The sequence below is a fragment of the Pristis pectinata genome, chromosome 13 (assembly GCF_009764475.1).
Source record: "Pristis pectinata isolate sPriPec2 chromosome 13, sPriPec2.1.pri, whole genome shotgun sequence".
In the NCBI taxonomy this organism is placed as follows: Eukaryota; Metazoa; Chordata; class Chondrichthyes; order Rhinopristiformes; family Pristidae; genus Pristis; species Pristis pectinata.
In genome coordinates, this window is record NC_067417.1 from 24,916,506 (window position 1) to 24,940,898 (window position 24,393).

A 24,393-nucleotide genomic window follows, 5' to 3' on the forward strand; every position below is an offset into this window, starting at 1 on the left:
GGCAAGGCTAGGGTTGCCATGGGGCTAAGTTGTAGAGGTCAAGATAGGTGAAGAACGAGGAGTTGAAGGAGAAGTTACTCAATGTGAGAATGAGTTCAGCTGGGCAACTGACTATGTTGGTGGAGGGAACTGGTGGGGTCTGTTTAAGGAGGGCTCTCAGACCTTCCTGATGTAGATGGGGGTTTAGATGGATTGTATGTCCAAGTGAAAGATGAGCTGGCTGGGTCCAAGGGACTGTTAGGTGTTGAAGTAGCAGAGGGCATCTGAACTATCACAGATGTAAGTGGGAAGGGACTGAACCATGAGAGAAAGGATGGAGTCAAAGTAGGATGAAATAAGTTCAGTGGGGCAAGAAAAAGCTGAGAAAATGTGTCTGCCTGCCTGGCCAGTCCTGCTGGTGTATTTTGCACAGGAGGTAGAAGCAGGCCATGCGGGTTGGCACACTACAAGGCGAGAAGCTGTGGAGGGAAGGTCTCCCAAGAAAATTATATCATGACTCTGGGAGTTGATGGCTTGATGTTGGGTGGTGAGCGACTTGGTATAGAGGGAGGCATCAGGATGTGTCTTAGAGTTGACATTTGGCTTCTGTGAGATAGATGTCATTTCACCAGACCACAACAGTACCATGTAAGTCAGTGGTTTGATATCAATATCAGGATTGGTTTTAGTGAGTGGAGTGCTGCAGGTTCAGAAGGCAGTAGGGTAGAGTGAGTGAGTGGAAAAATAAATGCAATCAGTGTCCCATTGGCAGTAACCAATGAATAGATCCAGAGAGGTTAAGAGGTCAGAAGGAGGGGTACATGTGGATCAGGAATTCTGCACTCTGGGTGAAAATTCTCTGCCAAAGAGACTGCAAAAGAAGATTTCGATATGTTAGGTCTGAATTCATTAAGATGAAGATGTACAGGCATGAAGCTGACACCTGTGCTGAGGAGTCATTGTTGGGGATGAGGGAGGGGAAGGTTGGAAGGAATTGTGAAAACGTGGTAGAGAAGAACTGGGGACGTAAGGTGGGGTCAGAGGAAAATGAAGTGGGGGAGAGATCAGGAGGGATATTGGATTTCAAGAACTGTTGGAGTTGGCAGTCTTTGAAGTTAGAAAGGAAGTTTTAAAAACAAGTCACCAATTGCAGCACAGAATAAAGCAAACGACGGAACCTTGGAGCAAGACAGCTTTGAGATAGAGATCGTTGGTGCTGTTGCAGAGAGATCTAAGAGCATGCATGTGCTGATGCATGATATTGAGTGTAGATCTCGGGAGGCAATGACTTAACACTGAATAGTTTGAACATATCTGTGATCTTTTATGGGTCCAACTTGTGAAGGGATCATCAATTCATCTTTTGATGAGGCACTTCACTATTTCTAGATGGAACATTGAGTTTAACTATTACATGCATTGTCCCCTTTTTTTATCAGGCCGAAGGTGTTGGTAATGATTCTGCTATTGGCTGTTAAACCTATGTTTTGCATCATTGTCCCTTTGTTATTTAATCTCACTTGCTTTCCATTCTATCACAGATATTTCCTTTTTTTTCCCTTTCCATTTGTTATGCCTCTATACTTGTTTAAAGCATGTTGCATCTTTATTTCTCGTTCTGATAAGCTGTTGTTAGCTTATAAATAATGATTCGCTCTTCATGTGCTCTTTGACCTGGTAAGTGTTTCCAGCATTTAAAAAGCTGTTTTCATGATATCAGGCTCTTATATTCTTAATATCCTAATAAGTTTTTTTTGGTCACTGTTTTCTAATGTGGCAATCCATTTTATTCACAGTGCTGTCCCATTGATAAAACAGTGATTAATAAAATTTTCTTTAATGACATTGGTTGAATGGTATTTATTAGCTGAGAACAAATGGGATCTGAATTTAACATCTCCTCATCCAAAAGTTGGTATCTCAATCAGCTATGCAGACCAGCAATATAACTCTTAACTTCTTGAAGTGGGATTTGAACCTAGAACCTCCTGACTTGGGGATCTAAGATTTCTGTAATTTCTGATAGGTTGACAATGCTACCTCTTGGTTAAAGTGCGATAGAAGCCCAGAATCAAAATTGGTAAATAGTGCTAGCAGCTGTAGTGTAAGGAAACTTATTGAGTAAACTATGACCAACCTCAATAATCTGTTGTATGTATCTAGCTTTATTGCTTTTTCATTTTCATAATGTTTTTCGTGTTAAATCATATCGTCAATTTCAATTGAAGTCCTTTCAAGTAGTTTTGTTAAAAAATTTATGTTTCTCATACTTAGGAAGATCTAGAAACATTAATAGCTGAATTCAGGCAACTCGATGCAAAGAAGACTCAAGTAACGGAGGTGGCGTGTTCTTTTCCTTTGCCACGGTGAGTAAAGCAAATAGGCAAGTTATTGCTTCTTGATTCTACTGATGATTTGATTTCACCCTTGCGACTATTCATAAAAAAAGTGACAAAAAAGCTGGTCTTGTTTCAGAACTTGATCTGACTATTATAGGGGAAGGCTAGCACAGAAATATTTTCAATGCATTTACATTTATGCTGAGAAATGTAAGGGCATATGATCATAAAATCTTATGGCATTGGAGAAGGCTATTTGACCCATTTTGTCTGTCCCGACTTTCTGAAAAGACATCTATTTTGTTCCATTCTTTTGGCTTTGTCAATACTTTGTTAATTTTAACAATATCATTTTAACAAAGTATAATAATTTTGCATTCTGCCAATGTACCTTGTAGGCCAAATAAATGTTCATATAATTTATTCTTTTCTGTGTTTAATTTTAAATTTATAGTTCCTATATATTAACTCATTGAAGTTATTAACTCGTTACCCAAATTATTTAAAATTATTAAGATTTTATTATAGAATTGCATAAAATCCAAAGCAAAGAAATATACCATTTGGCCCAACTGATCTTTGGTGCTTAAACTGCACAAGTTTCATTTTAATTTTCTATCTATATTCTCTTATCTTCCATTCTTCTTTCAATGTGTATCAAGCATCTTGTTAAATATACTGTTATGTATGCTTTGATACTCCCTATAATGTTGTGTTTCCACATCTTTGTACTTTATGTATAAACAGATTTGCCCTTTTTATTTGATTTAACCATGCCAATCATTTTCTTATCCATTTTACTGGACTCAGCCTATGCATGGAAACAGCTCCTCCACATTTAGCCTTTCAAAATTTTAAAAGGCTTGTATCTTGTTTCTTTTCCTCTCCATTTTTTTCTGGACAAAAGAGCTCTAGCCTACTCAATCTTTCCTCATGAACTCCATCCTGTCAACTTAATCTCCTTGTTAAAATTGTTGACATCTTTCCCACAGTGGGATATCCAAAATTGAATGCTTTAACTGAAAAAGGAACAATATTGGAAAAAGAGTTGGAGGGATTTAGCTCTTGTTCTTAAGTTCCCTCAATCAAGACTGACAAATATCCTGGGAGTAATTTATTTTGGAATGATTCAGCAATTAAACCCCCAATAAGATTTTTAAAAGTCCAAAAGTTATAAGGGCTCTGTAACATTGGACAACTTGTGCATTGGCTTGTAGTGTACTACTTGTGGTCTGGCTGTTGAGTCAGAAATCAGCAGATCAGAACTTTGCTTTGGGAAGATGAGAATCTTGGCTTAGCTGGTGGAAAAGCAAGTTTGATATTGTCTTTTAAAAGCATCATCGTGATGAAGCTGATGCTGAAATTTATGAAACTCAGAAAAGTGAAATATAGGCAAAGGTGTACAAAATCTGACCTACAAATGTGAAGAAACCAACCAGTTATGGTGGAAGGGAGTAATTAAAAATGGCATACTGACTTGTAAAGTGTTTTGAAGCCAGGAGTAGAAAAAGCACAAAGAAAAAGATGGTGTTTATTTAGCAGCATGATGAGGTTAGGTGGTATGTACATTGTAGTCATTTGATACATGCTTTAGAGCTTATTGGTTAACTGCAGAAATAATAGAATTGTTTGAGTGACTGAATATTCTGTGATTGGAGTTGGATGTGGAACTTGACCATCAATGGTCAAGACAATGGCCCACTAAATTACCCTAACATCAGAATTGTTATCAATTAGGAATGGGTTTTATTAAAATGTATTGAGCCAGATTGTTCTGATCTTGGCCTGCACCTTGTGGTCACCACCTGCACTTGGCCTCTAGCCCACCTAAATTTTGTGGTCATACAACTACCGGAGTCCTGCTGGTGTCACCATCATGGCCCTTCCTTAGAGTTTATTGGAACGAGAGTGGTATTGAACAAAGGTTACCCCTCAGAACACAATATAGGTTAATCTGAAATTGTTAAACTTCTTCCACAGATGTTGCTGAGCTTTTGTTTCAGTTTGTATTTCAAATGATTTCTGTATTGCTTTGTTTAAACTGCTTGTTTATAGAGTAATTGCTACCTTGACAACTTTGGTCTGTACCCTATCTGTTATTCCCTTTGTTCTCTCCATATTTTTCCCCTCCCTGGCAACTTGAAACATTCTTTGTCTTCTCAATTTTCCAGTTGGGATGTAGGATTCTTGAGTTGAAATATTGACTGTGCGTCTTTCACCACTGCTGTTTGACCTGCTGAGCACTCCCAACATTCTGTTTTTATTTTTGATTTCGATTATTGGCAGGTTTTTGTTCCAAGACACATTAAACAGTTGGCAAGCTTCTCTACGGACTGTGTAAATGACTTAAAGTCAATAGTGATCATGAGAATCAGGGTGATTAAACTTGCACCAAAAAATGAATATAATTAAACATGAAGAGAAATCACACTGACATGAATTGAATTCTAGAGGGAGAGAAGTTTTTTTGAAGGTGCAGCCAAGAAAAGAAAACTTTAGTTCCTTATAAATGCTCATTTATGTTTGTGCTTTACCCTTCGAAACAGGATTATAGGTTCAAGCCTAATATAATTTACTTTTACACTTCAGTGTAGCATTGAGAGAGCATTTCTTGGATGAACTAAATTGAGACTTCTGAGGCAGCTCGATTCGCCTAGTGCCACCATTGTCTTGGTTAACGTTCATCCTTCAGTACTAGTAAAATAGATTCATTAATTATATGTTTACTGTTATTTGCTGTGAACAAAATTAGCCTGCCCTGCTACGTACTGTGTAAGAAATGTATTTCATTAGCAGGTTATATTTTAAAATTATATATAAATAGCTTGTTATGAAATCTTTTATGGATTGATATCTGTTGTGCAATGCATCATGGATTATGGGGATATGAAGATTACAATGTGGCTTTGTCAATTATAGTGTTCACAAATCAATCTCCTGTGCCATGTAGCCACATTGAAACTTTTTTTCAGGTTAAATGGGGCTACAGGGCAATGGGAGATGAATGCAGTGGAATGACTGGCATGGTAACGAGATGTTATGGCTTCTTGTGACGTTGAGAGCTTTGAGAAGATTATCTTCCAAAGAACAGAGACGGTTAAGGGGTGATTTTATTAAACGTGTTATGTAGTGGTTTGAAAGATCAGTTATGGAGTTTCTATTGGCAAGATGGTTAGCTCTCAAAATACACCAATTTAAGATAATTGCCAAAAAATTCCAGTAAGGAGATTAGAAATATTTTAAGACTGTAATTTATTATCAGTGTAAATGTATTGGAAGTGGATTTAGTGGTAGCTTTCTAAAGAGAATTAGAGATGTGGGGATAAAAGCAAAAGAATGGGGTTAATTAGATGGCTTTTTAAGGAGATGACATCAGCATAATAGGCTGAGTGAGTTCTTTCTCTACTCAATATTAGATGGATGTATGGAGATAGCACCTAGCCAATGCCAACTACCTTTGCAAGGGCAAGGAAATTGAGTAATTCCATTGTGGATGGACTGTAATTGCAGCCTGACGATCTTTTCAGTAAAATGTGAAGGAATATTTGATCTTAATTTTATACATGTAGATTTGTTGAATCATTGCTATGTCTGGATTCTACAATAATAATGTATTCTTGTTTGTTGCCTCTGCATGACATTCACTGGCATAGGTTGTTTTGCCTGAGTTACTATTCAGAAGTTGTACCAACTCTTAATTGTGGTGTTCAACTGCTTTCGGCTTAAAATGAAGTGGTGTACCCCTCTTGGGATGAGAATGTTCAATAATAAAATTTTACCTCCTGGGTACAGTAGATTTTCATTTAGTTTTTGACATGATAAATAATTTGTATATATTTTTCTTCCAAATACACAGCCAGTTGTAAAATGTAATATGAAAGAGAATTACATTTATATGGCTTTTTTTCATGACTTTAGATCCCCATGCTTCATGAGGGGAAAAACACATTTTCAAAGTGGATGTGTTGATTTGGGTAAATGTAATGCCCAATTTTCTCACAGCAAAATCCTGCAAACATACTGAGGTACATGAAAACTTGAGTTGATACAGTGTTGTTCAATTGGCAGGAGTTTAATTGGCAGGGAACTGGGACAGCTTGAACAATGACATCTTTTATATCCAACTAGAATATAAAGATGCAGTTGGATATTAAGATACCTTTGAAGATGTAGTAATGCCTTGGTACGGTACTGAATTGTCAGTCTAGATAATATGCTCAAATCTCAAAAACATTGAGGGAATAAATAACATTATAAATAAATAGATACATTTTGTGTCTTGTAGCTTAAGTATTGGAGAAAAGCTGTATGATCATGAGGAAATGGAATATGGGAAAGGAACGATTAAGAGGTGGTGGTGCTGGGAAGAAATAGTGGTATCAGAACTGTTACCATATAATGCGTTTTCCACCTGTTTGTTTTTTGTGGTGAAGTATTTAGTTAATTTCTCCTACTTGTTGATGGTGTCACAGCTGCGGAAGATCTTTTGAATAGTGCTGGCCAAAGATTATTGTTTAAGTAATGGGTATACTGTTGACAGTTGGTAAACTATTGCAGCTCTTGCTGCTTTTCACTGACAGGTTGCACAACCATCTGAATGGAAAGCTTATACATTAAGGTGGAGAGCTTCAAGCATGTATGCGAATAAATACAATAGCCCTCAAAAATGGGTTCAAGAATTGCAATGAGTGATTAGCCCAAGTCCATTGAATATATGCAAGAAGCATGCTGACTTTTTACTGGCTGTTCCTTTGAAAGATATCTTCATCCACTCTGTTGTAACTATGCTATTCAGTGTTTATAAGCATCACCAGGATGATAATTCCATGAATAATGCACATCAGTTGAAGCTAGCCTGCTTGCCAAAAACTAATTACCTCTTAAAAGAAAGTTGCATTATGCTGTAAGTGAATCTGACCTGGGAAGCATTGATAGGGAAGAATGTACAATCTATTTTTCAGACGCTGCAACAGAAGTCTTGGTGGAGAATAGAAAGGAGGAGAAATATGTGTCAGCTTGAAGGGGCTAGGAGGTTCTCCAGACCTCTCCAAGGGCAGCACAGTGGTGCAGCAGGTAGAGCTGCTGCTTCACATCTTCAGCAAGTGGGGTTCAATCTTGGCCTTCAGTATCGTTTGTATGGAGTTTACACATCGTCCCTGTGACTGCATGGGTTTCCTCTAGGTGTTCCATTTTCCTCTCACCTTCCAGAAATCCAAAAATGTGCAGATTGGTAGGTTAATTGGGCAATGTAAAGTTCACCAAAATGCATGAGTGGTTGAATCTTGGAGAGAGTGGGGGGAGGAGGTGGGGAGGGGTGGTGAAGGTTGATGGGGGAAGAATAAAAATGCGATTAGTGTAGAGTTACTGTCAATGGGTGCTTGATAGTCTGCATAGACTCATTGGAATGAAAAACCTGTTTTCATGCTGTATAACTCTGTGACATGAAAAACATATAGCCAGCTAATACCTGATGTGTATTTTCAAATGCCATATCCAACCATCCGCACCACTAGCCTCAAACACTGCTCAATCCTGCAACATTCATCAACCCACAAACTTTTTTGATCGGAAGTAAGACTACAGGAAGTACTGAGCAGATCAGCCAGCATCTATGGAAAGAAAATCTAAGTTAATGTCTGTATTTATTTCAGATTTCCATCATCTGCGGTATTTTTTGATCAGGACTTGTGCAATATCTTCAGTGGCTTCCGTTCACCCCATTACATTAAATAAGAACATAAGAAATAGGAGCAGGAGTGGGCAATCTGGCCTGTCTAGCCTGCTCCACCATTCAATAAGATCATGGCTGATCTGCAAGTCTCATAGTACTATCTTCCATTCTGCACACACTGCCAGCTAATCAAAGATGACATATGTACACCCAAACAGATTGCTTGACACTTAGTGGATCACTACCTTCTTATGTATATAAGACAATACACAAAGAGAGATGTCCTTCCAGGGAGGTTTGCTGGGGTGACTTGGGAGGGTTTAAACTAGCATGGTAGAGGGGGTGGAAACCAGAGCAGTAGGTCAGCAAATGGAAGGATTGAGTGGAGTGGGGTGGGAGTGTGGGGAGTATGAAAATGGGGAAAGGCTAATTACAACAGTATTAGGCAGGAGCTGGGGAGAGTAGATTGGGAGTGGCTGTTATTGGGTAAGTTCACATATGTCATGTGGAAGCTGTTTAAAGGCTAGCTGGTCAGAATTCAGGACCAACATCTTCCTGTGAGGAAGGATGGCAAGGTTCGAAATCTTTAGACGACAAGAGATGTTGCAAATTTAGTCAAAAAGAAAAAGGAAGCATATATAAGGTTTCGAAAGTTGAATTCAATCAGGGCCCTTTGGGTATAAAGAAGTAGGAGAGAACAGGGAATCAGGAGGCCTAAAAGGAATCATGAAGTGTCTTTGACTAGTAGGATTAAAGAGAATCCCAAGGCATTTTATACATGTGTTTAAAAACGAGGGAAACTTGGGGAGAGGATAGGACCACTCAAGGACAAAGAGGAAATTTATGCCTATAGCCACAGGAAGTGTGCGAGGTGCTAAATGAATACTTTGCATCAGTATTCACCAAGGAGAAGGACATGGAGGATAGCAAGATCAGGGAAGGTTATGCTGATATTCTAGGAGCTGTTGATATCAAGAAGGATAAGGTGTTGGGTCTTTTGAAGAGCAATAAGGTGGATAAGACGATTGGGATGTTGAGTATAAAGGTCGGGAAGTCATGTTGTAGTTGTATAAAACTTTGGTTGAGCTGCATTTGGAGTACAGTGTGCAGTTCTGGTTGCCACATTACAGGAAGGATGTGGAGGCTTTGGAGAGGGTGCAGAAGAGGTTCACCAAGATGTTTCCAGGATTAGAAAGTATTAGCTATAAGGGGAGGTTGGACAATCTTGGATTGTTTCCTCTGGTGCATTGGAAGCTAAGGGGCAACCTGATTGAAGAAATATAAAATAATGAGAGACATAGACAGGTTAGATAGTAAGAGACTTTTTCCCATGGTGGAAATGTCAAATATTTCAGGTGAGACTGGGAAGGTTTAAAGGAGGTTTGAGGCAAATCTTTTTTACTCAGAGTTGTAGCTGCCTGGAACGTGATGCCAGAGGAAGTGCTAGAAGCAGATACAGTAGCAAGAGGCATTTAGACATGCACACGAACAGGCAGGAAACAAAGAGAAATAGACCATTTGCAGGCAGATGGGATTAGACTGGATTGGCTTCATGGTTGGCATAGACATCGTGGGCTGAAGGGCCTGTTCTTGTAGTGTACTGTTCTATGTTCTTAATATTTCTTACATCCATTTCTTTCTTGTTTCACAATCTCTCCTGACATACAAATTTTAGATGATGAAATATTTTGCCTGCCTCCCTTCAGCTGAAACTTGCCCTCCTGCCTTTCTCTGTTCAAATACAAGAAATATAATTTGGTCATGTAGAAAGAACAGCAAAACCCAGTAACAGTGAAGGAATACCAGGGCCTGATTCTATGTCTGTGGCCATCATTCAAGATATTGACAAGGCAAGAGGTGGGATACCCAATTGCATCCAGGCCAGGAGACAAGAATGGCCTGCTTGGAGGGCAAGAATGCATACGACTTCTGTTACAGAGGATGCTGAAGTGAATTTTAATGGGGAAAATGATGAACCTCTACACCTATTTGGCACACTCTTATAAGGCTTCTGCAGAGCCATTTAGGCAATAAAAATGTTTGACTGGTTTGCTGTGTTAGATTTCATATGGCAGAATAGCATTCATTGTGTGCATATAGTGCACACAAAAATTGGTTGCACACCAGAATTATAAGCTACATCAACCACAGGCAAACCTTTTCATTCAATAATTACTTCTCCTTATGATGGCATACTGGACTTCCTCAGAATGAAGGCATTATGACCATAGGCTCTTGTCAACGTCAAGCTGATGTGTGACCGAGTCCTTTTCAGTATTGCACATAGGGCAAAGTTGCCTCGTAGTGCCTGCAAATTCCTGCAGTCAATGACATCGTGCAACATGGTAGGATTTAATTTCCAAGAAGCTTTGCATTTTATCCACCCGTGTGTCCCAAGGGCTTTATTCCCTCCTTCCAACAACTTAGCAGGCACAGTAGTGTAGCAGTTAGCGTAACGTTTTACAGCGCCAGTGACCCGGGTTCAATTCCGGCCACTGTCTGTAAGGAGCTTGCACATTCTCCCCATGTCTGCGTGGGTTCTCCAGTTTCCTCCTGCATTCCAAAGACGTACGGGTTAGGAAGTTTTGGACATGCTATGTTGGTGCCAGAAGTGTGGTGACACTTGCAGGCTGTCTGCAGAACACTCTACACAAAAGATGCATTTCACTGTGGGATTTGATGTACATATGACTAATAAAGATATGATATCATATATCATTATCTGTTCTGTATGTTCTGTGCTCATTCTCCCAAGTGGAATGCATACTCTCCACCTATGTCTGGCAGCATGGAGGTGTCCTATTTGTTGTGGACAATTCAATTAGTGGACATATTGACCTTGTGCAACTCTTTGTCGACTTTTGCCAATTGAAACTATTATGTAAAGCACCAAACTCCTTGCAGAATTGCAGCAATAGCAAAAAGAAATCAGTCAGCAACTCACTTGGAAGTAGGAAGTCCATTTTAATGTCGAGATGATGTGGTGGTCTCCTTCCTGCCTTTGAATGTATATTTGCTGGTGTGAGGTTTGGAGAGAATGTTAGTTGGAGCTTTGTCTAATATGACAACTCAATTTTAAGTTTTATAGCTAAATTAACAACTAACAACCTTAATTTCTCGCAAGTCATTTTTGGTGTGTTAGCTTTGCTTCATTGTATTTTCAAGCTTGGTAGATATTGTAATCTATTCTGATTAATGTGTCATCTCTATAGTTTTTAATATAAACAATTGTTTTTTTTCAAAATTTCAGAAATAACTATTTAAGAACTTAAAGTGAATAATAATACTTAGAAATTATTTAAAACAAGTAAAATAGTTTTGAATCACTTAGATTTTCCCTTTAGCTTGCTTGCTTGCTTACTTACTCTCTATTTCAGTCAATGCAGTCTCAGATTCTTTGCCAGTTTTGATCTGACATAGGATCTGAGTGGTGATTTCCCTTGCACTCCCAGCAATTTTGGGTTCTGCCATTAGACTGCATGTGAATTCCAGCAATGGACCATAGACACAGATGTAGCACCATCTGTCACTGTGCAGAAGCCAGAGACTTACTGGTTTAAATGACCGAGTGCCAGCTGTCCTAATTAGAGCAGCTGACTGCTAGCCATACGCTAAGCCCAAATAAGTCTTCCCAGAGTCCTGCCCAACTGTTTAGGATGACTACTTGACCAGCAAGCAATAGCTGCAAGTTTATACACTAAAGCTTATAACAGGTACCTGTGGGAATGTTACCCAGCTGTCAGGGGAAGTGGGAAAAGGGGATTTTGTCATGACCCAAGGAATGGATCAAGTGATGATCGGAGTACAAAGGGAGACTGTTTATTTTCAGGAGTACATTGTCTATGAATGGCAGGTGGGGACAGGCGTGGTAAGGAGGAGAAGTGGGAGGAAGACAAGGTTGTGATTGGGGTGAAGGTTGAAGTATGATCAGCAATGAGGAGGACCAGATTAGAACTGAGGGGTGGGAGAGTGTTTTGTCTTGATTCTGGGGAGCTTGTAAAGTAATCAAGAGAAGGATGAAGGCTCTGGTTGCTATTGGGATGTGAAAGATCTGATGGCATCTTTTTGAAAAGGAACAGGAGCAGTTCTCTGTGTGCTGTCCACGGTTTTTTGCTTAATCAATATTACTGAAACAGATTTGCTGTTTGTGGGAATTCTCTGTGTAAAGAGGTTGCAGTGTTTTCTGCATTATAACAGTGATTACATTTCCGAGCTATTTCTTAGGCTAAAGTGCTTTGTGTCCTGATAGGGACCTGAAAGATACAATTTCAACTATATCTTTTTTTTTTAACTTTTCTCTGCAAATAATTTGAATTGTTAAAAGCACACTTTAAGCTAAATGAATACTTTGTCCTTGAAGATGTTTATGTAATTTAAACTATGATTTCTATTGGGATGAGATGATTACCCTTGATTGGTGCCCAAGTTTGGCCCTCCTTATCAGCATTGAGTTATTTCATTTTGAGGAACACCTAATTTGTAAATTTAACTTTTTTGTTTCCTTTTTCTGTATTTCTGACAGGTTGAATGCATCTTTGTCATCTTACCCTGAGAAAGATGAATTGATTCTCTTTGGGGGTGAATATTTCAATGGCCAAAAGGTAAAGTATTTCATTTTATAACAGCTTTGGTTTGCCTCAGAATTTTATTTTTTGATTATGGTTAAAAGGGAAGTTCATATACTTAGTGCCTTTCAGGACCTTGGGTCACCCTAAAGAAGTGGCACACAATTTAGTTGCCAGGAATGAGAGACTGCCAACTTAAAGCACTTTTGAGGGCCAGTAATGTTAAACAATGGTTTAGACAAGGGAAGAAAGATTTTTTTATTCACTGGTATTTTCTTTTTATTCACTGGTATTGTACAGAAAGGTATGTTTGCGATGCAAGATGAATAGAAACAAAATGGAGCTATATTGTAATAGTTGAGGTAATGTAGTCTTGTGGTAGGTGAGGTAATGTCCATTTGACAGTTTGCTGCTATTGCATCCTGACAGCAAGCAGAAATTAGAGTTAGAGAGATACATAATGGAAACAAGCCCTTTGATCTGCTGAGTCCACGTAAACCATCAGCCACCCATTTACCCTTATCCTACATTAATCCCATTTTTAATTCTACCACATTCTCATCAACTTTCCCCAGATTCCACCACTCACCTACACAGTAGGGACAATTTACAGTGGCCAGTTAATCTACCAATCTGCACATCTCTGGGATATGGGAGGAAACAGGAGCACCCAGAGGAAATTTGTGTGGTTACAGAGAACTCGTGCAAATTCCACACAGACAGCCCGAGGTCAGGGTTGAACCCAGTTCTCTTGTGCTGAGAGGCAGATGCTTTAGTTAGCTGCGCCACTGTGCCACCCAAAACTAGTCTAGAATAAATTAACAAGCAATTTAGAGCAATTGATTATTAATCAAGCACAATATCTATTTATTTCTCTTCTCCCCTCCTCGCCTGCTAAATTCTTTAAATTTGATTGGACATTTTGGCCCTCCAGTTAAATGCAACAAATAATTCCCCATCACCCCCAAACCAAACAAATAATGTAATATGCCATAATGCTGAATCAAAGTTGCCCCTGAATGACAGTGATAAGTACATGAATAGGTTTATTTAAACACCAGATCTTGGAATCACAGAACAGCTGTAACCTAGTTGCAAAAAAAAATAATGTTATAGTTTTTCTTCTGCTAGCTTAAACACAGTTTTGTTCATTTACAAACCTTTTTCGTAAATAATCACTTTGATTTCGGGGTAGTAGTCCTTCTGTAAACTTTATATTATCCAGGGAGGAAATTCACTTTGGTTACTACAAACAGAGCTGGATGGGAGATTTTTGGTATTAAACTTGCAAAAAGCAACAAAGAAAATTAAATCATTTTCTGTGTGGGTTCTGTCCATTAGTGAAACCAATAGCAGTATGAAGTATCAGGAGAGTGAGATGAAATGATCCTAAAATGTTCCTTCCATTCATGGTTTTGAGTTAATCTGGATGATGAGCATTTTTAATTTATGGTAATAGCCTGTTCAATGCATTGCAAGTAAGGATTGCAATGGTGTGCAATTGGATGCAATATCTGCCTCAATTACAGTATGATTGCATTCCAAACATACCTTTTCTTCAAATCCCCATGAAATGCTGTCTGGACAATTCTAATAATTGCTGATTATTAACATCTTGAATTATAATTCGATCAATTGCATTGGCATTTATGAAGATTTTGACCTTCTAAATAGTAGAATGTATCCCCAAAGCCTCTCAAATGTATATCAAATGCTGTTTCCTCAGAAGTATTGTATTAAAGGACTAGTTAACTTTGCCTGTACAATATCAACAACCTCCTTGTGATGCAAGAAATGTATAGCAATTAACCTGAAGCTGTATGGAAGGATTATGGACCAAATTTAAAAAGGAAAGCATCTTTCCAATTACAAAATTGTGCTTCTTAATTCGCTTACAATTATTTTGCATTATCTCTGCTAAATGGTGGAGGGGGATGGGCTGTATTCAAATAATTTGTTTTAAGATAGGAAGAGAAGCATACAGTTGTTTAGGTCCTTGGGGAGAATAATATGTTGTGTTTAGTATACTCTTTTAGTTTAATATTTAATAAAACATCAGGCATCAACACTAATGCAACTTTAGTCTAGCCCTTTCTATCATCCATAGTTGCTGGGTGTGCTTTTTGAATGACATAGGTTCAGCATATTTCTGTTGAATAAATGAAGAAGTGACTGCTCATTTGGGGTCATGATTGTGTCAGGGGTCAGGGCAGCTGTCTGTGAAACACCTATTGGATTGGATCTCATCCATGGTCATGTGATGTACACCATAGCCCTGAAGCATTTCATAGGGATTTGAAGAAAAGGTATGTTTGGAATGCAGTGATATTGTAATGGAGGCAGATATTGCATCCAGTTGCACACCATTGCAATGCCACAATCAACAATTAGATGCCAGATAAATGTAATATTGGAAGAGGTTTGAGAATGCCCATATCAAAAGGGTTTAGCATCACAAACCAGTTGTTTCTATCAATACAAAACACTTAATCAGCAGGTCATTATTCTTCTCATGGCAAAGAATCTCAATAATACATTTAATTTTGCTCATGCTTTAACTCATCTGCTATGGAACTCTCACCCTTATTTACCTAGTCTGGACAATTCTAATAATTTCTGATTATTAACATCTTGAATACAGGCGACCCCTGCATTACATGAGGATTGTGTTCCTAGAGAACGGTCCATATTGCAATTTTCCTTAATGTAAAGGCACATCGTCAGTGCATGTATCAAGAAACGTGAGTTGAAAAAAAAATTTGTATTGATTTATTTACTTTTTTCACACAAATTCCGTGAGAGTGAATTTAAATATCTCAAATTTTTGGGTGTGATTTGTGAATTCTTCAAGGGCAAGTTTCCAAGACCCAAATGGCTGTAATATGGAGATTACCTGTATTTTTTTCTTGGATTATTTTTAGGAAGTTCCTGTGATCTTCTGTCTAGTCTCAAATCTGTCTTTCAAAAAAAATACTATCTTACCATATTCTAACTTTCAATGTCTCATTCAACCCCTAAGTTCTGTGCTTTGTAGTGGGTTCCATCTCATCGAAACTTCAATTTTTCATCTGTGTGCTCAAACCTACCTTCCTTCACTTTACCAAGGATGACCATCCCTTTAATATCCAGGCCCTAAGCTCTAGAATTCCTTACCTAAGTCTTTCCACCTTTTTTCTCCTCCTTGTGACATTCCTTAGAAGTCGACTTTTTGAACAACTTTCATTATATCATGGCACATTGCTAACTTTTGAAGTAAGATAAATAGTCCAACAAATCTGGCAACGTAAACTGAGCATCCTTGAGCTGTCTTGGATCACCAGTGGACAGCAGAATTACATTTCAAAAAAATCCATCAGAGCTGCTTGGCTCTAAAAATTGTTGGACCATGATCCAAACAAGGACAAAAGATTTACTTTCCATTAATAAGGTGAGAATGATTTCCCATGAAATCAAGACAGCATTTGAGCAAATATATAACAGAAGATCTAGTTATTGAAATTGGTGAGAATTAAGAGGGAAACTTTAAATTGGCTAAAATCAAAAAGAAGCTTATGGTTATCTCGGTTATCGCAGTTATCTCAGTACAGGCTATCAACATATAACTTCATCAGGAGAGTGTCTTGAGCCCATCTATTTTTGGCTACTTCACTGCTAATTTTGCATCATAAGATCAGAGGCAGGAATGTTTGTTAATGCTTGCACTATTTAGTTCCATTTACACTTTGCATGCATGTATACAATTAGCCTTGGGCTACACAATGACAAGTTACATTTGTGTCGCGCAAATGCCAGGCAGTGACCTTCACCTACAAGGAAGCCTAATTGTCTTTTCTTGTTATTCATTAGCATTACCAGTGCTGAATTCCCCCACTATCATCCTTAGGGTCACTATTGACCAGAACCTTAACAGGACCAGCCACATGAATATTGTTGCTATTGGAGGTTGGAAATTTGTGTTAGTTACTTATCTCCTGAGCTAAAAGGCTTTGCGTCATCTATTTGATACAAGTCAGCCTGCATTTTTCCCCCAACTACTTTCAGCCAAAAATAGGTAATCTTCTCTAGCTCCTTCCAAGGTACCCATCGTCACAGATAATAGTCTTCAGTATTTCTGAAACAGTTAATTGTATACATTCTTAAATATTTCAAGTAGTCTACACAGTAGTCCAAGAGCTTTGATCAGTTGATATTGGAAGAGGGAAGACTCTTTAGGGATGTCATGTTTTGATGTGATGTTCCTTTAATCTCATTAACCATAAAAGTAAGTGAAACACCTCATGGTGATTTTAAAATAAGAAGCTTGCATTTACTTAGGGTTTTCACAACCTCAGCGTTTTACAGCTATTGAAGCATTTTTGAAGTGCAGTTACTGACGTAGTATAGAAAATACAACAGCTTGTTAGCATGCAGCAAAACCCCAGAGAAAGCAATGTTATAATGACCAAATACCCTTTTTATAGTGATAATAATTGAGAGATTAAAAATTAGGCTGTATACAAGGAGAATTCTCCTTGTTATCTTGGAATATTGCCTGGCAATTTTTTGCATCCACCTGAGAAGGTAGATAAAACCTGTATAGTGTTTCACCAAAAGATTTTTAGCTTTAGACTTTTGAGGGTGCAGCTTTGATGCTTATATAACTTGCGTATTGTTTTTATGGAGTTGTCAGTTTTGAGTGTGAAATGTCCAGCTACATGGCATGTGCTTCATATCTTAAAACATCGCATTGTATTTATTGAATGTCCCACAGGGAGCATCCAATTGGTTTACAATGACATGTCAATTTTTGTACTGTACTTTTGTCGTCTTATTGTGTGGGATTTATAAGTGACTGCACCCCTTGAGCAATCGAAATTGAGACATTCTGGATATCATAGATTTATTTTACATGGCATACATCACTTAATGGAATAGTTTCTGCTTATCTAAATACCTAAACTAAACTTTAATAGATCATGCAGCATTCAGGTTTTGATTCTTGTTACCTCTGCTGGATACCTCTGCTATACTTATTTAAATGATGCAGAATAGGAAATACATCCATCATGCATGTCATCTCATCAGGTCCTTGGTGAGATTGTGACTAAATCTGTGGTATTATCTTGTCCCACAAGAAATAAACATTTCTGTGACGGCGGGAAAAAATCCCAGTGATTAATTATTGAGTATTTTATCTTGTTCTTTTTTAATATAAACATATAATTTAAAATAATTCTTAAAGCAGTTGGATAGACTGTGCATCAATCCTATTTTGTAGCTTTGATCATTTTATAGTTTGTAAAAGTGTGTGTGCTTGGCAGGAGAATGATTGTATTGCTCCAGCCATCTGTTTCTGATGTTGTCCAATTTTCATTGAAGTTTAGTGAAATACAAAAGATGAATTTGTCTGTATCCAACCACCTGAATTACATTAAACTTACACAAGGTGTTTAATCTGAGAGAAAAGTAGCCAAGCAAATTCCTTAGAATTGTCTTGGAGTGTCATTGTTAAAATACAGTCCTTGTCTTATTCAGTTGGAAAATAGCATGTACTGGAAATGGGATGGAAAAATATTTTTAATATATTGCTTATGGATCTGTTAATCTCTTTCCCCATTAGACTTTTCTCTACAATGAACTATATTTGTACAACATCAAGAGGAATGCATGGACGAAACTGGAAATCCCAAATCCGCCAGCTCCACGCTCTGCCCATCAGGTAAAACTAAGTTTAGAAATCTGGCCAGTAAGAGAGGAACTTTTTAAAAAAAAATCATCTTTAAAGATTTGTATGTCCAAGCAATTGTGACATATTAGTCAGCAGCTGGTCATGTATAACATTTTAACTGCCTTGTTATTCCACATCCACCCCAACCAAAAAAGTTAGCTTTTGTCCCTCATTCACAATCTGTTGGGTTGTTAGTTATATTCTGAATTTCGGTATTGATGTGTTCCATTAAATGAGATCTTGCAGCATGAAATTAAATTTCACCCATGCCACTGAAGAAATATTCAATTTTTTCTCTCTACATAAGATGAAATCAGTATTTCAAAAGACTAGAAGTTTGGAAGAATCCTGTGATAGATTATTTTATAAAGTACAGGTAGTTCTGCTATAACGTGATAGTCACGTTCCTTAGAAACCTTTGTGTTATAGAAAGTTGTGTTATAGCAGAACAGGCTGTAGTCATCTTCAGAACACAGATTTAAACAGGTTTTCCTGATCATGAATGTGCTATAATCAATGTAGTCTGCATAATGCAAATAGTGTTCCCTAATTCACCAATCACATTACAACCAACTTGCATTATGGAAACATGTTATAGCGGAACTGCCTGTATGATGCAAGAAGAAATATTAGCATCCTTTTCATCATGCACTGTACATGTAATATATTGCATAACCATGCCTCTTCCAATAATGTATAGTGTTTGAGGTAACACATTCCTCACAGCTCACTGCAATATCTGTTTTGTTTTCTGAATAGGCTGTGGTTATTCCTCAAGCAGATGGACAACTTTGGGTGTTTGGAGGAGAATTTGCATCTCCAAATGGTGAACAGTTTTACCATTATAAGGATCTTTGGGTGCTGCATCTTGCCAACAGGACATGGGAACAAATCAAGTAAGAATTTTTTTTAATGTATTTGGTGATAGGAAAGATGGTATATATTAAATACTATGTTTCACTTTTATCTGTCATAAATATGCTAAATCTTTTTGATAATTGTTGCTGATGACATTGTGAAATGACTTTACCCAATACATGGGGATCTTGCCTTAGTGTTTAAGCATCATGTAGTCATACAGTATGGAAAAAGGAACTCCATACAGGCAAAGGGAAAATGTGCAAATTTCATACAGGCAGCACTGAAGGTCAGGATTGAACCCTGGTTGCTGGAGCAGTGAGGCAGGGATGCCACTAGCTGTGCCATTGTCCCATCATCGATCTCTTTAAATTTGGTGTTCATGTACAATATGTACTGAAAGAAAATAAGCTGTGTAAACATGCTAACAAGTATTCTTAAACAGATGGTAGGTACTGTTTAAAATATAGCAGTACCTATTTGTTAAATTGTATATATGAATTACAGTAACCTTACAAATGATGACATATTCATTTGTTTAATGTCATAAGTACAACTCCTTAAAAGATGCCAGTTTTATAAATTTTGTGAAGGGATAATGGCAAATTATGTGAAAGAAAACCCCATCATTCTGAATTTGAAATATTGGTCACAGTGTCAATACAATTTGATACCTGATGAATTTTTGGGAGGGAAGAATGGACATAATCATGCTTACAATTGAATCCTTATGTAAACTCTCTGAAATAATATGTACAGGTTTAAAATCTCAGGTTTTTACCAACATAGTTTCCAGACCTTTTAAGATTGTTAGCTAACCATCCTAACTAGGGTTGGAATCTAGGTCCAAGGAATAACTATGAACATAGAAAGAAAAGGCCCTCCACTGATGTGATTCTTCCACTTTGGTCATAGTTTAGCAAACTTAAGGGACTGAAAGAGCAGCTTACATGCTATTTCTTTTGGACCAGTTGACAAACATCCTTTTAGATGCTTTGACAGAAGGAGTACTCCACTGTTTTTTCATTTTACATGTTAAACTAGGATTTTTACAACATTGATCAAAGTATTTGATCGGATCATCAATGAAGTTCATTTGGGAACAGTTCTGCCTTTGGAGATTGTTGGTCTGTTGGTGAGCCTAACATTGCTTTTTATTTGGTTGGACCATTTTGAAGCAGCAGAAACACAGCTTCTATTTACAGTTTCAGTTTATTGGGTAATGGTAGAAAGATGGGTATTTGTGCATTAATGTTGATGAGAATGTGACTCTTGCTGATAGATAGGATTGAAATAGATGGTATTGATACTTATGTGGGAGTCTGCTGCATAAACCTGAAAGTGTTAGAAGGATAAAGAAAAGGAGTGGGAGGAATCTGATAAGGTAGTATTTGCCATCATGGATTCGAAGGACTGAAAGACCTGTTTGGTGCTGCAGATTCTACAACAATATAACAAGGGAGTTCATGCCTAATATTTTCTGAGCCCTAAAAGGTTGTTAAGGTCCTACCTCATTACCAGATTTGCTGTATATGAATAAAGTGCTTTAAAATTGTCACACCTCCTTAACGCAAGTAGGTTACAGAGACAAAATTACAGTTGTAGATCTTTGCAAATGCTAATTGTTCACAATATTGGAAATTTCTCAAGATCCTTGCGAATCTAGTCATAGAAAGCACTTCCATTGAGTCTTGGATTAACATTCTTCATTTGAAACAAAATATCTAAATTACTGTTCTTTGTCAGTCACTTAAATTGCTGGGAGTTGCCTTCCATTGGAACATGTTCAATTCTCCAGGAGATGAGTGGGTGTTTGTCAGCCTTGAAGACTTGTTTGGTTGGAAATAACACAAAAATAGCCTGTAATTTGCTATGTTTCAAAATGCTTTCCTGTTGGCTACTGAGAATTGTTTGTGTTACCCTCAGCTGCTTGACAATTGCAAGGTATGATGTACTGAATGCATGAAATACTGGATTACCTCTATGGAAAAATAAACATTTCAAATAATTAATCATTCCAGCAGTATAATTTAAATATTTTATTCCATAATCATAATCAGAAAAAAAACTATTCAGAACTCTAATGAAGTTGTCATTCTGCTAAACCAGGGTTGAAGCAATTGAACCAGTGAGAAGAATTTTAAATGTGAGGGAGTTACAGCCAAAAGCACTAACCTTGGGTTTTGCAATCTGTTAATCTGGTTCAAGGTTCATTTGGCTCAGTTCAGACTGGCTATCCCTGCAGGCTGACAGTCTTGAGGTTCTACTGACTGATTATATTGGTTTGGAGCATGGCTCTTCAAATTGTAGTCAGGTACATAAGCAATTGTAACAATTTTTAAAATATTTTTTGCATACAACCATAATTAATGTGAAGAAACAAGTACATTGGTTCATTGTAGTGGTCTTGTCATCCAGCCCTTGAAAGGAACATACCATTGTATATTTTTAAAAAAAAAGACGTCTGTTTCTGCTGCCATGCTAGGGTCTTGGTGCTAACTCCACCCCTCCTTACTGCTGTGTGCCAGGAACCTGCTGTGAATATCTGCTTTCTGATGCAGCCCCAACAGTGAATCATATCAAGCTCGATATGGATAAGCTGCCTATGAGAACTGGTGCTAGGCAGGCTGGACAAGCAGTGTGGTTGCTCAGCACCAAGAAGTGGTGTCCGCTGCACCTATTCTTGCATTCATTTGGCCTCCATCATTGTTAAATTAAAACAATCCAAGTAAGCCACAGGTGAGGTGCCAGAGGACTGGAGGATAGCTAATGTTGTTGTGTTGTTTAAGAAATGCTCTAAGAATAAGTCGGGAAATTATAGGTCGGTGAGCCTAATGTCAATCGTGGGTAAATTATTGGAAGGTATCCTGAGGGACAGGATATATAAGTATTTGGATAGACAGGGCCTGATTAGGGATAGTCAACATGGATTTGTGCATGGCAGGTCATGTCTAACCAATCTAATAGAGTTTTTTGAGGAGGTTACCAGGAAGGTTGATGAGGGGAAAGTGGTGGATGATGTCCACGTGGACTTCAGCAAGGCCTTTGACAAAGTCCTGTGTGGGAGGCTGCTCCAGAGGTTAAGTCACTTGGCATTCAGGATGAAGTAGTCAATTGGATTCAACGTTGGCTTAGTGGGAGAAGCCAGGGAGTGGTAGTAGATGGTTGTCTCTCTCATTGGAGGTCTGTGACTTGTGGTGTGCCGCAGGGATCAGTGTTAGGTCCATTGTTGTTTATCATCTATGTTAATGATTTAGATGATAATGTGGTAAACTTGATCAGCAAATTTGTAGGTATCACCAAGACTGGGGAGTGCAGTGGACAGCGAGGAAGGTTATCAAAGCTTGCAAAGTGATCAGACCTGCTGGGAAAATGGGCTGAAAAATGGCAGATGGAATTTAATGCAGACAAATGTGACGTGATGCACTTTGAGAGGACAAACCAGGGTAAGACTTACATAGTGAATGTTAGGGCACTGAGGTGTGCTGTAGAACAAAGGGATCTGGGAATACAGATCCATAATTCCTTGAAAGTGGTATCGCAGGTAGATAGGGTCATAAAGAGAGCTTTTGGCATATTGGCCTTCATAAATCAGGGCACTGAGTACAGGAGTTGGGATGTTATGTTGAAGTTGTATAAGATGTCAGTGTGGCCAAATTTAGAGTATTGTGTGCAGTCCTGGTCCTACAGGAAAAAATATCAATAAGCTTGAAAGATAGCAGAGAAAATTTACACAGGTGTTGCTGGGACTTGAAGACCTGAGTTACAGGTTATAGGTTAGGACGTTATTCCCTGGAGCTCAGGAGAATGAGGGGAGATCTCACAGAAGTATACAAAATTATGAGGGGTATAGATAGGGTGAATGCATGCAGGCTTTTTCCCCCTCAGGTTGGGTGAGACTAGAACTAGAGGTCATAGGTTTAGGGTGAAAGGTTAAATATTTAAGAGGAACTACTTCACTCAGAGGGTGGTGCGACTGTGAAATGAGCTGCCAGTGGAAGTGGTGGATGCAGGTTCAATTGCAGCATTTAAGAGAAGTTTGGATAGGTACGGAGGGCTATGGTGCAGGTAGATGGGACTAGGCAGAAAACCAGGCTGACATGGACTAGATAGGCTGAAGGGCCTGTCCCTGTGCTGTCATACTCTATGACTCTAAGCAGAGTGTCAAGACTCCTGTGAATCTCTTCTGGTTTATGTTGCTTTCACCTTCTTGCATATATCTTTAAATTTTAGTTTATCTTGATTTCTTCCCTTACCCTAATGCCCCACAGTATCTATCTTTGTTCCCACCTTGTGCTTAAACTTTTCATCTTTGATTTTTACCCAGCTCTGCCAACTTCACATTTGTTGTCCAAATTTCCCGAAAATCACCATCACCATCTTTCCCTTGCTGGTTCACCCTTATTCCTTTTTCCTGAACTACCTTTTAAAACAAAAACTTAGGAAACAGGGTTCTTTTTTCATTTAAAGTACTTCCTTAGTTTAAAAGTGCTAAAAAAAAACAGTTTAAGCAGAGAATGTACTATGTAAGCAAGGATAGGAAGAGGTTATTTAAGACAGAGACCTGCATTCATTAATCAAGATAACTGAAGAAGAGGGTCTGGTGAGCAAGGCATTTCTTCCATAACGGAAGTGACGTGGGCAAGGATGGAGTTGGGTAGCTTGGAGCAGGACATTCATTTATGATTTGTCAGAAGGACTTTGTCCTGTGCAAGGTAATGGATAGGAGGAACAGCCTGAGGATTCAGAAATAAGAATAGTAACAAGAGGCCTGAGCCAGACTGATGTAAGGATCTTGTGTCATTTGCTGTCCTAAGAAATCAGAGCATACCTTAAATGAACAAAGGTATTTTACTTAAGAACTTCCATTGTGCAAATCAGTATTTCTTCTGATGGCTTCTTCTGTTAAGTCTGTGCACAGGACTTCTTGCCATCTCTTGGAATGGGGCTGTTGTGGAAGTCTATGATGCTCAAATAATGGTCTGACTGTGATGATTCAGCCTTTAGTTCTCCCTTGGCCACCTCTGCAGTGTTCTCAGCCTTGTCATTATTCTGGAACATGAAATGATGATGTTGCCGGTGATCAAACTATGAGTGTCTCCAAGTTGTTTCCTGTGAACGTTGCCCTATTATGTGATCACCATTTCGGGGATGTCACAAGACTGTTCATTGAGTTTACAGATTGCTGTTGATGTTCTTTAAAATGCCCATTTGTCCAAAAATTCAAAAAATAAAGCAGTCAGATGAAATAAAGAGACGTATAAGGAGCTGAAA

General features: G+C 38.2%; 1 protein-coding gene across 2 annotated transcripts in view; it reads left to right on the plus strand.

Moving 5' to 3' along the window:
• The window catches only part of klhdc4 (kelch domain containing 4), a 77,353-nt gene that overhangs the window by 5,606 nt on the left and 47,354 nt on the right, over positions 1 to 24,393 (plus strand). For both annotated transcript variants that reach the window (XM_052028239.1, XM_052028240.1), the window contains exons 2-5: positions 2,254 to 2,345; positions 12,512 to 12,590; positions 18,154 to 18,252; positions 19,021 to 19,157. In XM_052028239.1, the coding sequence (XP_051884199.1) occupies positions 2,254 to 2,345; positions 12,512 to 12,590; positions 18,154 to 18,252; positions 19,021 to 19,157 (407 nt within the window). The remainder of the gene's footprint in view (positions 1 to 2,253; positions 2,346 to 12,511; positions 12,591 to 18,153; positions 18,253 to 19,020; positions 19,158 to 24,393) is intronic.